This window comes from Aegilops tauschii, chromosome 5 (genome assembly GCF_002575655.3).
Source record: "Aegilops tauschii subsp. strangulata cultivar AL8/78 chromosome 5, Aet v6.0, whole genome shotgun sequence".
Lineage (NCBI taxonomy): Eukaryota > Viridiplantae > Streptophyta > Magnoliopsida > Poales > Poaceae > Aegilops > Aegilops tauschii.
Genome location: NC_053039.3, coordinates 528,054,600 through 528,071,577, shown reverse-complemented (window position 1 = coordinate 528,071,577; position 16,978 = coordinate 528,054,600). Strand labels below are relative to the sequence as shown.

Here is a 16,978-nt window from a genome sequence, read left to right as displayed (position 1 = left end):
AGGGGTTTACTGTATGCCACAAAAGGTTCTTTTAGTACACTTCGGCTTTATTACTACATCTTTTCTTGCCAAAAACATCTTATGTGTATTTAGGAACAGAGTGTGTACATCTTAATCAAATGTGTTGTGAGAGCATCTCCAACAGCCGCCCAACGCGCGACGCGCTAAAAAGCGGTTTGCAGCGCGCCCATCGTCTGGAAAAGCGCGGCGGGCAGCGCTGGCTCCAGCAGCCGGGCTAAAATTTAGCGCGCGCGCGTAGCTCCAGCAGCCGCGCTAAAATGCAGCGCGCCGGCGTAGCTCCAGCAGCCGAACATTGCGTACATATTTTTAAAACGATACTAAAAAATAAAAATTCATAGATAAAAACGACGATACATAGATATTTTACATAGTTTCACAGCATAGATAGATAAAACTAAGGTCCAACGACATAAACTACTAGATAGTGCAATGCAACTACAACCTACTCCCAGTCGTCATCATCGTCATCCTCGCTGGTCTGGTCCGAGGTATCGAGCCACATGTCGTCCCAAAGAGGATCATTAGCCGAAAAGATCGACTGCCCACCATTTTCAACGATCTCGCACTACGATAACGCCAGGGCCTTCTGCCGACGCCTGTCCAACCGTTCCGCGCGGTGATTTGCCGTCTGCTCCGCCTAGTAGGCTTGCTCGTCGGTGACGTCCTCCGGGTGGCGCCAGCGCCACTCCGCCATGGCCCGCTCGTCCTCCTCGGCGATGAGGAGGCGGCGCTGCCGCTCAACGTGCTCCGCACGGTCTTGTGCCGTGATAAGACGAGGCGGAGGGGCGACGTCCAGCGCCTGCTGGAGCGTGTAGACGTCCTGGAAGTTCATCTGCGGGCACGGCCTGCCTAGGCGCCACGCCGCCGCGTCGTACGCGCGGGCGGCCTCGTGCGCCGTCTCGAAGGTGCCGAGGGCGAGCCGGACGTCGCCGGACCGGATGTCGGAGTAGTACCAACCGTTGGGGCGCTGGCGGACGCCGCGGTAGCCCGACGCTCCTCGGCGGCACGGCGGCATGGTGGCGTGTCGGTGGCGGGGCGCTGGAGAGGCGAGGAAGCAACGAGGAAGAGGCGCGCGTGGCAGCGGAAGAGGAAGAGAGAGTGTGGAATAGCCGCGTGGCGAGCGCCGCAATTTAAAGGCACGCTGGAAGCGGTGTGCCAAATATAGTGCGTGAGCTGCCGCCTTTTCCCCCGCGCGCAAACGATTCCCGCACGCGCTAGTTTTCCGCCCCCGCTGGAGCGCGCGAAAACGTCCCGCGCGCGCGGCTGTTGGAGATGCTCTGAGGCAATAGTACCGCCCATTTACAAGCATGTTTCTCTATCCCCTCTTTTGATAGAACAATCAATCAGTGCCTGAAGATGGCATTTCGGGTGTCACTGCAAACGTACAAAAACAAACATTCATAGTAACAAAAGCAAACCACTTTAATCAGAAGCACAGGAGTCCGCATGGCATAGTGCACAGCTGTAATCCATCACTGATTAACAGAGCAAAAGGTTTGCAATATACCCCCTCCGTTCCGAAACACTTGTCGTGATTTTATTTCAAAATTAAAATAAAACCACGACAAGTGTTTTCGAACGGAGTGATTAGCTGAGAGCAAGCACAGATTAGTTATGTGTACTTACTGAGGGAGTATTTCCTTCCTTGTACTGTCAAAGGATGTCTTATAAGTTATAACTCCTAAATTTCAGAGAACCAAGGATGTGATGTGACTCATCAAGTAGCAACAGGGAGACCTTGTTATTTGCACACATGAAGGCAGACATTTCAAATGAAATCTGGAACTGCATTTCGACTTTCGAGTACACAGCCACACAGGCGACATTTCATCACCACTACTTGGTGATGAGATCCACTTATACATACAATGCAATAATATTCACACCGACAATGTCAACCAGTTTTCATCTCTCGGATGTCTGTTTCGTGGCTCCCAGCCCATAAGCTTATTAACAATGACGATCCACAAATTGTTAGGTCCTGAAATCTAAGAGACAAGAAGGCCTGATGGTTTTGCGTGAGGTATCGCAGGAAAGCGTAGTGTCTTTGAAACTGAAGACCAAAGTTCTCTCTTGCAGAGCCTATTCCTAAGCAACCTGAAACGGATACATATTAGAGCAGGATGAGGATATGAAAAGGTTCAACATTTTCCAGTACAGAAATTCTTATTCTATGAAATGCAATGCAAGCTTTTAGCATCAAGCATACATGCCTAATTGCCAGGGTGCAAGAATTTTTTTCAAAGGCCAGCGGCAGAGGATATGGACATACCATAATTGTGACTTTTACTTTAATAATCTACCTTTATATTTTTCAGTCACCAAGATTTTTTTTGATAAAAAGGATGTAGCCTACCGGGCGTAAATATTAACTTTAAAGATGAAAAAATTGTTCTGCCAAAATATCCTCTTGACACACACAAGTAACATATATGGACAAACAAATTATGATCTATAAGAAGGGAAGCGGATTTGTACCACCCGGGTGCTCCACACCCCTATACGAACATTAAATTAAAAAAAATACCAAGAAATTTGAAAAAAAAAAATGAGATCTTGGGATATCAAACCTGGGGTCCCGATCTACTTCCGTGTGAAATTTCGTGAAAAAATACCAGGAAACGTATTCGTGGCAAAAAAGACAAATTTTTTTTATATATAGAAGAAAACTGCTTGGAAGGATTTTTATTCGGACAATATTTTCTTCGCCGCGGATAAGTTTCCTGGTATTTTTTCACGAAATTTCACACGGGAGTAGATTGAGAACCCACGTTTCATATCCCCAAATTTTGGATTATTTTGAATTTTTTGGTATTTTTTACGATTAATATTGGTATAGGGGTGTGGAGCACCCAGGAGCTCCTGTGTATTTTCCCTATAAGAAGCCCCTATATGTCTCAATGATGGCACTATCTATCTTATAATAATACGGAACCACCCAGTTCATTAGAGTGACATGATATCAACTGGTCAATTAAATAAACCTATCTTATGTTCTAATAGCATCAAACAAATTCTGATAGCAGTTAAACTGTAAAAACATAAGTCACATTTTCTTAAGTAGCCAAAGATTCATATTAAGCTTCCTTTGGATCCGGTAACTCTAGCACAAGTGCTTAAAATCTCCCATCAAAATACAGTACTGTAGAGCATTTCTGTTTGGCCACATAGTACTCCAGAAACATGCTTTTTCTCTAAGACTAAGGCCTTGCTTTTGGGAAGTCAAGAACAAAACTCAACGGGTGTAGTGAACTAAAAGTTTTAGCAGACCGGCCACGTAAGCCACTACATAATATCATTCATTGAGGAAGGTGGAGAGACAGTCAATTACGAAGATGTGTTCGAGAACTATTGTCCTTATAATCATATTCCTCGATATTGTTAAAAGTCCATTCCTCCATATATCACAGATTCATTGTCAGTAAGTTGCTCCGGTGTCCATCGCCACTGATTCATTAAGAGTCAAAACCTCAAGCAGCATGTTGAATATCATCAGCAAGTTAATTTTCTGTTTACATCAGGAATTCAGGATATGTAACTGATCTGGAATGTCAAAAGCATGATATATGCTCTATGGATTGATACAATGATAGATCTAATAAAACATAGCAAGTCTTGAACAACAATGCACAGCATGCATTGTATGCACAAGTTTTCTGAAGAAGCAACAAGCTAATGGATACGTTTATGATCTTAGAAAAATGAGTGCGTATAGAATCTAGAGTCACCTTGTCCCTTAGGAATTGCTGCACACTTGAATACGCAACTCCTAAATGGGCAACTAAACTACTAGGTTCGTTTCAATGGTGTCAATGAATCGATCATGTAGACTAACTAAATCAGGTGTGCAACTCAGCGACACCACATTCAAATCTGAAATATGACAATGAAAATGCACATTTCTATATCAGGCAAACATCAGCAGAATTCCTGGCATGGTGCTATATGATCCACTTCCTGAAGATATACTAGCGCTTTGCAACATCTAAAATTTAGCGGCTTATAAGCCATACTGTCAAATGACCACATGCCCAGAACTGATACTACATAGGATTGAATTTCTTTCTTTCTTTCTTTCGAAAAGGACATCGGACTGTACTTGAAAAGTTACATCTAGAACATTACAAGGAACAGTTCTGATGCGGTTGATTTCCAGTGGGGGGCCCAAAGAAATCCATCGGGTTCCGTTAGTAGTTAGACCGCCCATTCTCATAACAGGAGCTACGGATTATTCAGAGTTCACGCACTGCACAAACCATTTCCATAACAGGAGCACAATAAAGCTATTCCAAGCTAATTTACTACTAGTACGCGATAAGCATCAGGCATGAGCTCAAAAGCAGTGAATGAGCAGCCGCGTACCTCAATCGACGTGAGGGCTGATGCCGTCCCCGTCCTCAGTGTCGCCGTGGTCGCCGTCGTCGTCATCCTCGTCGGACGATGAAGAGGAGGAGGAGGAGGAGGAGGAGGAGGAAGGGGAGGGGGAGTACGGGGCTAGCAGCAGCTCGGGGGCCGGGAGCAGGAGCAGCCGGCGGCGGCGGCGAGGGGAGGCGAAGCGGAAGGGGGCGCTGGCGGCGAGCAGGGGGACGCAGAGGCAGGCGGCGAGGCGCGCGAGGAGGTGGAGCGGCCCGCAGAAGATGAGCGCGAGGACGCGGTCGGGCGGGAGCGTCTCCGGGTTGCACGCCACGCGCTGCCACGCCGCCGCCGACCCCCGCGCCACCGCCACCACCCACCCCGCCCGCACCGCCATTTCCTTCCTCAAATCCCCGGCCTTTTGACCGGCACGCGAATCCCACCACGATCCGCCTCCCGGCGCCTGGGGAAAGCGGGGGGAGGTCGAGGCGCGCACGGCACGAGAGCCGCGCGCGTGCGGTGAAGCCGGCCCCGCGCCGTGATGCCGCCGCCGCCGGCGTGCTTGGATTTGCCTCTGCTGCGGTGGCAGGCGGTTCGGGTTGTTCGATCGGTCGCGGTTTGCCGGCCGGGCACGCGACGCGAACCCGTCCGGATTTATAGCTAAGCTTTATCTACTCGGATGCGCACGTGGAATGCCGAGTCAGCCGACGGATGGAGCCCACACGCCAGTGGTACGTGTGTATGACTGAAATACCCAGCTTTATGCCCACCACTATGATTCCAAAAGAAAAAAAAAATCTCTATCTTCTTAGAGCTATTTGCTATAAATCGGCACCGCATAAAACCTTTGAGGTATATCGCAAAAACAAAAACGTTTTTGCGGTATCGCGTAAGCAACAGCAAAACAGATCCCTTAAACAGATACTATAAATTTAAAAAGAAACATTCACATGAGAAATTGTTGACAATCAAGCCACAGTTCTTCACATCACACAAAGTTCTAAATTAAAAAAAAACATTCACATCAGAAATTGTTGACGATCAAGCCACAGTTCTTCACATCACACAAAGTTCTTCACAAATGGCACAAACGGGGATAGCTCAAAGATAAATAAACTATTACATTACCGAAACGTAGATAGTTAGATCACTCATCGATTTCGAGGTAAAACTTCACCGCCGGTTTGCAGAGAGTGACCGCGAGATGGTGCTCATTCCTGGGGACTTTGAGGCGCGCCGGAGCTCCTTCTTCACCAACCGCCACCCCGCACTTAGCGGCGAGCAGGGCTTCTTCTGTCTCGCAGCACCACTATATGTGGGGGGAGATGTGCTTGTCGAGCACATCGAACCCACCCCACGCCCCTCGGCCACCGCTTCGGGAGAGTTGGCCGTGCTCCCGGGCCTGCCACGACCTCCAGTCGCGTCGCCCATTGTCGTCTTGGTCGCTTGAGAACGAATGCACTACCACGACGCAGCTCGAGGAGGCTTGCGCGGTGTCGTGGAGCGACGCTCACTCACCGAGATCCCGTGCCCGCGTCGGCCTACGCCAGCGCCGGCGTGGCCGCCACAGCCACGGTAGGGCCCGCCTGCCATGGATCCGCGGTCGACAACTAGAAAGGAGAGGAGACGGGCGGCTAATTGCGCGCTGAAGTGGTCTATCTCTAGCGGCAGAGAGGCGGATTGCGGTGGAGCTTATCTGATTTGGTAACCCTAAAACGCCCCGACCCCATACATATAGCGGCGGACGAGCGGATATGGGGGTCGCCTCAAAACTTTTTACGGGCCGGCGGGCTTTTGTCGAACATGTTCAGGTCGAAAAATGCGGAAACCTGCAAAATGGCCGAAATATTCTAAGCCTAAAGCATGCTTCGCGGCGCGTTCTTCATTTGTGTGACTATTTTTCTCTCTAGCAGGTTATTGTGGTTGGTTGTTTTGTTTTCGTTTTACCTACGTCGACTTGGGTTTTGATTATGTTCTGGTGGTGTTTCTTTGTTCGGTATATCGTCTTGGGATGCTGTTGGACGACGTTTGTTCTGAGAGGAGAGTGGAGTTGTTCGATGCGTGGGTGTGGTTTCCTTAGGGCAACTCCAATCGAGAGACCCATTTCGTCCATTTGGGTCCATGGGACAAAATTCAAGACCCAACTACAGTACTCAAACAAACAAGCTGTCCGCTTTGTGTCCATTTCGACCCATTTGTGGACCATACGTGCGCTTGATTTATGTCTATCTTGCATGTCCCTCTGTGTCCATTTAGGTCCACGGTGTGTCCGTTCGTGTCCGCAATCTGGCCCATATGTAGATGCAGCCACATAAATCCCCTCTCTCCTCCCACATATCCACTTCTGTCTTTCCTCTATCTCTTTCTTCTCGACAGCCACACAAATCCCTTCCACAATAATTGCCGACGCTCGCCAACACCGAGGACGTGCACGGCCAGGCGCCGCCACCCAGTGCATGGGTTTGGGTTCACGTCGTGGGGGTGATAATCCCCAAGTGCAAGGAATTGTCATAGCACTTTCCAATGATGGAAGTGGTAAGTATGGAGTGTCAAACCCACAAGGAGCTAAAGGTAGGATTGATATTCTCTCAGATCTTATCTGCCACTAATACAACCCTACAAACACCAAACGTTTGCTTTATTCAGAAACAAGAAATCAAATTACGACGTGGGCATAAAATGATAGGTTTTGCAAGATGCTGAAGAACTTATAAATAAAAATTAGGTGCCCCCTAAGAAAAGATACAATATAATATAATACAAATAGCAAGTATGGAATAGTGATAATATGCCATGTGGAATTGCTTATAGGCAATCAACTAAATTACTAAACCACTGGGACGTGCGTCCGCTCCCGGGCGCAGGAGAAGAAGACACATACCCCATTCAATGCATGGATACTATTCATTGGTACTTAGGTGGCTTAACACTGTTCTTAACCAATGTGGTGTTTTCTTACACTATAAAAGGAGACTGGGTTGGACTCTTGGAGGATTAGACATAAGCATATAGCGCTCTCATTCCCTTCCTAGGACGAGCCGCTACACTTGTAAACTTGTAATCTTCTTCCACTTTAGAACAATCCAATAGTAGGGTATTATGCAACCATGCGGCCCGAACCCGGGTAAACCTCTGGCGTGTTTGACGTGCTCCATCGATGTTTCTGTCGTTGTTCGACGCGTCTCCTCCTAATCGGCAAAGGGGCCTCCTTGGCTCCAGGTGTCCTATGCCCCGCACACAGCAACACCATGCCTGACCAGCAGCCACGGCACTAACCCAAACACCAACTAGATGGCCAGATCCAATCGGGGGTCAAGAGCACCAGGCCGCAGCCGCTGTCGAGGTCGCACCACCAGTCGGGATCCTGCTCTCCACTCCTGCCACAGACTAGAGCCGTCACCAAAGGCCACCGACAGGAAGAATCGCACCGACGCTAAGGAAGGGGGAGAGCCTCGCCAAGGAGAGGCCCTGCCATCACCGGCATTGCCCGGGCTTTGCTCGGTAGTGGCCCTCGGCAACGGCGAGGGGGAAGAGAGAGTGGACGGGGGCCAGTGCGGGGGAGGCTAGGGTTCCCCGTGTCGCCTCCTAGACAGACGCGAGGGACGGGGTGTTTTCTGTTGTCCGCAGCATCTTCGTCGACACTGAAATTAATAATGTGGATTCACCAACCTCGTGACAATGTGATTGCATTTTTTTTGGAGCGCATCACAGCCATGGGCCCATCTTTACACAAAAAGGGCCCGGCCCATTCTATCTGCTTGGTCCATTAGTACTATATACCAGCAGCAACGTTTCCATACCTTTCTTCCTTCTTTTCCCGAACACACAAGAGCCCTAGCTAGCTGCGTTGGAGAATGCGGCGGCGCAAACGGCCGCCGCCCGGCGGCCCTACTGCGAGGAGGAGGAGGAAGTTGGAGTTGGAGGAGCACGAACCTCCCCCTGTTGATCTCATCAGCACCCTCCCCGATGAGCTCCTCGACGAGATCATCTGCCTCCTCCCCATTACGGACGCCGCCCGCACCCAGATCATGGCTTCCCGGTGGCGCCGCCTCTGGCGCTCCGCCCCCCTCAACCTCGACTGCTGTCATTTGTTCTCCGTCAAGGGCGAAGACATGTCCTATCTCTGCCCATCGCTCGTCCTTTCAGCCCACCCGGGCCCCGGCCGCCGCTTTTCACTAGTAGAAAAAGGGTCATCTGTCCCGGTTGGTAAGGGCCTTTTGTCCCGGTTGTTGAACCGAGACTAAAGGGTCGTTACTAATGCCCTAGCCCTTTAGTCCCGGTTCTTACACGAACCGGGACAGATGGGCCTCCACGTGGCCGCTGCGGCTAGCCCAGGCAGGAGGGCCTTTGGTCCCGGTTGGTGACACCAACCGGGAGCAAAAGGCATCCACGCGTCAGCATTTCAGTGGCTGGGGTTTTTGTTATTTTGAAAGGGGGGAGGTTTTAGGGGGTAATTTAGGGTGTGTAAGCTAGCTAACAGAGATATATAATAACTGATATATAATAACTCTTCATGCCCGCATCATGCATCATCATAATAACAAGTCCTACTAATCATCATCATACAACTTCTACTCGTTATTAATAACAAGTCATACGATCATCATCCTCATAGTCATCGAACCAACCCTACTTAATTGTTCTTAGCACATGATCATCAGTATTAGGTAGGACCTAAATACCCTCTTTAAGGTAAAATAGCATAAAACAATATAGACCCCGACTCTCCATTATGGAGAATGGAGATCATCCTGTCTCCAATTTTTGCGCTTCGCTTCCTTTTGCTTCCAAGAACCTCCTTGCGACTGTCCATATATTTTTTCATTCTTTGATTTTCATGTCTCCACTTCTTTTAGAAATCCGGTATGGATAGTTGAGATTCGTAGGATGACCTGGTTGTATGTTCAAAACATCAAGGCTACCATTCTGATACATCAAATGAGGCACACAATCCTCTGGGATTATCTGTTGAAAAACATAGTAATAACTTCATAGTTAGCAATGATGTACTAGTTTTAGAAGTATGCAAAAGATGCACGGATGTCGTAATAGTAAGAAATCTTACCAGGGTATCTCCATAGTAGTTACCGTAGTTCAACACGTACACTAGTGGCGCGTATTGACCATAATGTGGAGGAGTTTTATAATAGATATTGTAATTCTCAAGATCAGTATAAAATCCGACTAGATGAGTTTTCTCCTTATAAGTTAACTCAGAGCCATCAGTGTAGTAGGTTCTGTCTACCATGTTCCGCACATTGTTTGAACAATCAAAATAAGCTGTCAATGAAAATAAGCTGTCAACTATTTTGAAATGAACAATATAAATTAGCTAATAACTATGTTTGAGAAACTCACATAGCGGTAGAATTGGAGGCGTATCAACAAGGACCCAAATGTCCATATTGTCTTGCTCGATGTCAGGATCACCAAGATCCATGGTGACAAGCATACCATACATCTTGCAAAATGCTTCCCAATTTTTGCAACCAAAATGGGTTACGCTCTCAGAATTATACAGATTTATTTCAAAATCTATATCATGATGGGTCCTTAGGTGAATTTTCTTTGTTTCCATACTTTCATGGTCTTCAAAACCCATCCTCTCCAAGACGTAGCGTCTTGCATGGCATGGGATAAGCTAGTCGAATTGTAAAAGATAAAAAGTACACGTTGAAATAGTTGAAGTCGTGCTTAATTACGAAAAAATAACACTTGTCGTCGTTGCGTACCGTTTCAACATCGAAGGTCTCCTCCAACTTAATACTGAAGCGCCGATCTTCGTCCAGGTGAGGCCTGTCGCACAGACCTCGGTCGTCGTGGCACCAGTCGCACTCCCACGGGAGACTTTCGTCGTCCGAGTACGATATTTCCTATGTTCATAATTCAAATATTAAACGTCTACAATTAAATATATGTACTAAAAAACCTAAGTTAGATCATTATTATTCATCACGGGTTGACTATCGGTTTGTCGAGTCTTTTCTTGAAAACTCTCAGCTCACGTGGTGTATACATTCGACCGTTGGTGATGGTCGCTCCTCCTTTCATCCCCGAGTGCATTACACCAAAATGTCTAGCACACGGGAATGAAGGAGAAGCGACCCCCACGACAACAGTCGGGATTCTTCGTCCTCTCATATATATATGGTGGAACTCTTCCTCACTGATTCCTCTCAGACATTTGCGACCGTCGGTGATGGTAGCTCCTTCCTTTCGTTCCCGAGTGCATTACACCAAATTGTGTAGCACACGGGAACGAAGGAGAAGCTACCCCCACGACAACAGTCGGGATTCTTCGTCCTCTCATATATGGTGGAGACTCAATAGACTTAAAGTCAACCCGAAATATCGTTTAATTATCTTTCTAAAACCGGTTCGTGGCTGGTCTCACCTCGAGGTCGGAGGGGGTCGGTGACGGGGACGACGGCGGGGATGATGGAGGGGGGCTCCTAGATTTCCGCAAAAACAAAAACCCTATAAGCTATCAACTAATCATATGCATACGCCTTGCATAGTGCTCTCCAATTTTAGCATTCAAAGTAGGAGTAGTTTTCCAATTTGAGCATTCAATAAGCAAAATCAAATCACAAAATAAAGTAGTATTCAAATTAGGATGCATTCAATTATAAGCAAAACTACACCATCTTCATGCGTCCGTACATCGTCGAATATTATCACTAATACACCTCGAATACTATCATATATATAGCATCGGTAGTACAGCTAGAACCGTAGCGCCCGACGGGTATCGTCGCGGGCGGTGGATACCCAAAGAGAAGGAACCATCACAGGATCATAGCTCCAGTGAGATCCCTGAAGAACCTGCCAGGTATTGTCGAACCTGCACTCCAACGCAACCATGTAGTGACGGACGTGCTCGTCCTCCTCGCTGACACGGTGACGTACCACCTCCGCGGTGTCCGGAAGCCTCGGCACCATCACTGGCCCACGCGACCGCCACCAAACAAGGATCAGGTCAATGACGGGCTGGCTCCTCACCAACCTACGCCCCCGGAAGGTAGCACCTCCCAAAACCAGCCCGGCGGAGCCCAGTCCCGGACATGGCCCCTCTGATCAAGCCGGCCTCCTCCGCCGAGTCGACGACGAGGATGTGGGATTGGCATCGTCGACGTCGATGCGGGAATAATTGCTTTAACTAAAAAATAAACTAGTTCTATTGATTTTCTTGCTAAAACTAAACTACTTCTATAGTAAAATAAACTAGTTTTATTAAATCAACTAGTTCAACTACTAAGCACTTACTATAAATAGAATAAAGTAGTACTTACTAAAAATAAACTAGTTAACTAGTTCTATTATTTTTCTAACTAATTCTATTAAACACTTTCTCTTCTTATTCTATGAACAAAATTACAACCGAAAAAAATCATAAAAATTCTATGAACAAGATAAAAATTCTATGAACAAAATTACAACAGAAAAAAATTATAAAAATTCTATGAAAAAAATTGACATATTCTTTGCATATATATGAACACACAAACATTTGCATATTCAACGATAATATCACAAAAAAATCTATGAACAGAAAAAAATTCTAACTTTTGCATATTCATTTATGAACAAATTACAACAACTCAATTAACTACACATCTAAACTACACATCTAAATTAACTACACATCTAAATTAGGAAAATTCATAGGAGCTCACTAAGGGGGCGGCGATCGATGAGGAGGCAGGGCACGGGGGCGACGGTGAGGGGCGCGGCCACGGGCGACGAGGAGGCAGGGGCGGCGACGGCGACGGTGAGGGGCGCGGCGACGGGCAACGAGGAGGCAGGGGGCGGAGGTGAGGGGCGCGGCGACGGGCGACGAGGAGGCAGGGGGCGCGGGGCGGCGACGGCGTCTGGGCGGCGCGGGACGGCGTCAGAGGCAGGGGCGACGACGGCGACGGCGAGGCGCAGAGGGGCAGCCTGGCGGCGTCGTCGGGGCAGGGAAGACGCGAACTGAATGAAAATTTTCACAAGTGCTAGTTATATAGACGAAGCATTGGTCCCGGTTCGTGACAGCAACCGGGATGAATGCGACCTTTAGTCCCGGTTGGTGCCACCAATCGGGACCAAAGGCCTCTTTTCAGCAGCCCAAAGGGCGGGAAGCGGCGACCTTTGGTCCCGGTTGGTGGCACCAACCGGGACTAATGGGGGGGCATTGGTACCGGTTAGTGCCACGAACCGGTACCAATGCACACCTTTAGTCTCGGTTGGTGCCACCAACCGGGACCAAAGGCCTTGTGCTGCTGCGCCCACGTCGAAAGTTTAGTCCCACCTCGCTAGTTGAGAGGGGCGCGCAGTGGTTTATAAGCCCCACGGCCGCACCCCTCTCGAGCTCCTCTCCATTGCAGGCTTACGGGCCTAATTGTCACTACTATGCCTGATGGGCTTACTGGGCCTTCTGCGGGCCTGAATCCTAGCCCATCGATGGGTTTCTAGTCGTATTCAGGCCGTGGTGGCCCAGTAGGTGGCATATTTTTTATTTTTTGCCTTTTTTGTTTTCTTTTTTGCTTTATTTATTTTGTTTTGTTTCTACTTACAACAAAAAACTTATTTATTTTATTTTATTTTGTTTCTAATTACTTATTTATTTTACTTTATGATAATTCTTTTTGCTATTAAAATTTCTAACAAAAAAAGTTCTTTATGAAAATTCTTTTTGCTTTTAATGATTTTGAACAGAAAATACTTCGATAATTTTAGTTGCATCAATTTTATATAATTTTAGTTTCAATAATACTAGAGGTTTCTTATAATGTTTTGAACAAAAAATACTTTGTTAATTTTAGTTTCATAAATTTTATTAAAGTTTATTTTATTTTGTTTCTACTTATATATTTTAATAAATTTTATATTATTTTGTTTCTAATTACTTATTTATTTTATTTGTTATTTTTCATGCACCATTTTTCATGGATTTACTGATTATTTTGAGCTATAACACCCTAAAATTGAAAAGCATTTCAAATAAACTCTGAAAAGGTTGAAAATTGGCATGGTATCATCATCCACATGGCATGTGCAAGAAAGTTGAGAGGGTTACGGCAAAAACTGGATGTACTTCGTGTACAAAATGGACAATCTCTTCCAAAGTATCAGGATTTCATATGGAAACTCGTCTGTTACAAAGGGATTTCATTTTTAAAACATATTTGAACTCCTGACTTTTTGTGTGTTCAAAATGCACCATTCAAAGCCACATCATCATTTTTCAATCCTTTCTGATTTCATTTGTTATTTTTCATGCATTTACTAATTATTTTGAGCTATGAGACCCTAAAATTGAAAATCATTTCAAATGAACCTGAATTTGAAAAACCCTACAAATGAACTCTGAAAAGGTTGAAAGTTGGCATGGTATCATCATTTCACCCACATAGCATGTGCTATAAAGTTGAGAGGGTCCCGGCAAAAGCTGGATGCACTTCGTGAACAAAATGGACAATCTCTTTCGAAGTATCAGGGTTTCGGAGGAAAACTCATCTGTTACAAAGGGATTTCATTTTCTTGAACTTATTTGAACTCCAGACTTTTTGTGTGTTCAAAATGCACCATTCAAAGCCACATCATCAATTTTCAACCCTTTCTAACTTCATTTGTTATTTTTCATGCAGTGACGGATTGTTTTGAGCTAAATGACCCTGAAATTGAAAAACCCTACAAATGAGCTCTGAAAAGGTTGAAAGTTGGCATGGTATCATCATTTCACCCACATAGCATGTGCTAAAAAGTTGAGAGGGTTACGGCAAAAGCTGGATGCACTTCGTGAACAAAATGGACAATCTCTTTCGAAGTATTAGGGTTTCAGACGAAAACTCATCTGTTACAAAGGGATTTCATTTTCTTGAACTTATTTGAACTCCAGACTTTTTGTGTGTTCAAAATGAATCATTCAAAGCAGAGACTGATTTTGAATGGTGCATATTCAACACACAAAAAGTCTGTAAAAATCGCCAACCCCAACATAAAAAAATGAGCATAGATGCGCCTATAGAGAGAATTCAACCTAAATTCATAATAAATTTCTATGAATTTCAAAGAAATTTACTCTAAATTTAGGTCAAATTCCCTGTATAAGGGCATCTATTTTCACTTTAAGAGGAGCTCAACAAGGCAGAGAGGGACGGGCTTATAAACCGGTGTGAGCGCCCTTCGGTTGGCAAGGTGGGACTAAACTCTGACCGCAACGAGGACCAACCCTTTAGTCCTGGTTTGTGGCACAAACCGGGACTAATGGTCATGGGCCAGGGGCGAGGCGCATTGATCTCGGTTCGTGCGTGGAACCGGGACCAAAAGGTCCATACGAACCGGGACCAATGGCCCACGTGGCCCGTCCGGCCCCCTGGGGTCACGAACCGGGACAGTTGCCTTCTTTGGTCCCGGTTTGTGAGTGAACCGGGATTAATGGTATTACGAGGGCCGAACTAATGCCCTGTTTTCTACTAGTGTTTGCCTCACGATGAACTCCTGAATGACTACCCCCACCGTGGACCACTGGCTTCGGTCCGCCGCTCTGGATAACCTACAGGAGCTTGAGTTCGCCGGCCGCGGGTTCACCTGCCCGGCATCAATCTTCCGCTTTGAACGCACCCTCCGCGTGGCAAACATCAGGCACTGCATGCTCCCGGACGCCGCGGTCCAAGGCCTTCATTTTCCCCAGCTTAAGCAGCTCGGACTCGAATGTGTCCACGTCTCGGAGTCCTCGCTGCACCGCTTGATCGCCGGATGCCCCGCACTAGAGTTCTTGCTGATCCTCAGTAGCTCCGGCTTCCACAGCCTCCGGATCAACTCCCTCAGCCTTAGAAAAATATGCATACGCACCTCCGGATCAACTCAGCCCCAGTTCGGGGAACTCATCATTGAAAACGCCCCTCGTCTTGAGAGCTTGATTCATCTGTATAAGATTTGGAGCATCGGTGATCTGTCCGTATACACCGCGCCTAAAGTGGACGCCTTGGACTTCCTTACTGATTTGCAAGGATTTCGTCAGGTAACTAGTTAATCACGGTCTTAAGTTATATGTCTTGCCTTCAGGAGGAGGCTTCCAGTTAATCTGTATTAATTTCTTGTTTGAGGAGAAATCACATTTCATCCGCCCTTGGCCTAATTTTGCATCCCATGCTTGATTAAGGGATTGCTTGTTTTTAGCCCGACGGCGGTGGTGCGCAATGTCAGGAGTTTATCCGTCAATACGGGTCGACTTATTTTGGACAACATTGTCCGCTTGATGAGATTATTTCCATGCTTGGAGGAGCTACACGTGAAGGTGGCGATTTCGTAGCTTTTGATATTATTGCTATTCATGCATGCCTCGTTAATGTTTTTATTTATCTTTCTTTTCAGTCTGGTGTATCATCCGAAACAAATTGGTGGCGTCGTAAACACAAGGATTTTATAAGATGTCATGACATCCGTCTGAAGATTGTGGTGCTGGAAACGTATCAGGGCACATTATCGCATGTTAACTTTGCCACATTCTTTCTACTGAACGCGAGAATGCTGGAGCTGATGACATTTCATATCGAGGCCAGTGTTTACAGCGACGAGTTCTTGGTAGAACAACGTAAGAGGCTTCAGCTAGATAACAGGGCTTCAAGAGGTGCTCGGTTTCGTTTTACAATTGCTAGCTGTCAACATGCTGTTTGGAGCACCAAGCATCTCGGCGAGTTTGACTTGAATGATGATCCTTTCACATGTAGATGTTGAAACTGGGTATGATCTATTTCACAGCTATTGTTGCATATCACCTTTTGTGTGTTCTTTTTCCCCAAGATGGATTAGTTTTCGTGTTTCCAGTTTGCATATGTTTGGTTCAAGCATCAATTAAGTGGCCTCACACACCATCATAGTGTCACTCTTCAACGGTGATCAATTGGGAAGTGTTTATTTCTTGAATGTCATTGGGACGAAAAAAGAACTGGTTTCTAAGGGCTCAACTGAGGCTACTAAGGGGGTGTTTGGTTGGGCTTAATTTTGAGTTTGCATTCATGATGGCAACAGAAGAAAGTGTACCCTGCTTCGGTCGCACATAGAGAACTTTATGCTTGGGTTGTGGCCACTTTGGAGGCAATCTCCACATGTTGGAGTGACGAGTAGATGCCAACGAGTGTCCACTCAAGCGATACGGTATACCCAATTAAATGAGATGAGATGACCATGCATTTAGGCATGTAGTACACCAAAACATGTGTTTATGAGTGCATGATCCTGAATAGACTTTGTTTGTTTTCAACAAAAAGTTGACTTAGTTTATTGACATGAACATTGTTTATTATTCCTTTTTGTGCTTGTTGAGTCTCTGTAAACACCCTTGTTCTTTTAATGTTTTCAGGTAAACCTTGCGGACAACATGGATCGAGGGTTGTGGGAGTAGCACCTTCAGTTTACTGCTTACATTTATCCTTACATTGGGGCTATGTCGTTGATAACATTTTAGAGGTCATTATGTCATGTTGAACTGTTATGGAGTATTTGAAGCTTTTATTTCACCGTGTCTTAATTAACTATTCATTTGCTTCAAATATCTTGTGGAGATTGATATTTTGTTCAGCGCTACATATGATTACGCATGGAGCAGTGCTATCATATG

General features: G+C 46.2%; 3 protein-coding genes across 3 annotated transcripts; 1 reads left to right on the top strand and 2 right to left on the bottom strand.

The window, feature by feature from the left end:
- Window positions 1–658: 658 nt before the first annotated feature.
- On the bottom strand, window positions 659–1,036 carry LOC109741440 (ethylene-responsive transcription factor ERF071-like). Its single transcript, XM_020300527.1, has one exon. It carries the CDS (start codon window positions 1,034–1,036, stop codon window positions 659–661), a length of 378 nt encoding a protein of 125 aa, XP_020156116.1.
- A 751-nt stretch (window positions 1,037–1,787) lies between these two features.
- Window positions 1,788–5,008, bottom strand: LOC109741456 (uncharacterized). Its single transcript, XM_020300545.4, has 2 exons — window positions 4,384–5,008; window positions 1,788–2,118 (listed from the first exon to the last, which is right to left on the bottom strand). Exon 1 carries the CDS (start codon window positions 4,769–4,771, stop codon window positions 4,385–4,387), a length of 387 nt encoding a protein of 128 aa, XP_020156134.1. The 5' UTR covers window positions 4,772–5,008; the 3' UTR covers window positions 1,788–2,118; window position 4,384.
- Window positions 5,009–14,860: 9,852 nt separating this feature from the next.
- On the top strand, window positions 14,861–16,095 carry LOC141023106 (uncharacterized). The gene is made up of 2 exons (XM_073499427.1): window positions 14,861–15,379; window positions 15,733–16,095. Exons 1-2 carry the CDS (start codon window positions 14,861–14,863, stop codon window positions 16,093–16,095), a joined length of 882 nt encoding a protein of 293 aa, XP_073355528.1.
- Window positions 16,096–16,978: the final 883 nt, after the last annotated feature.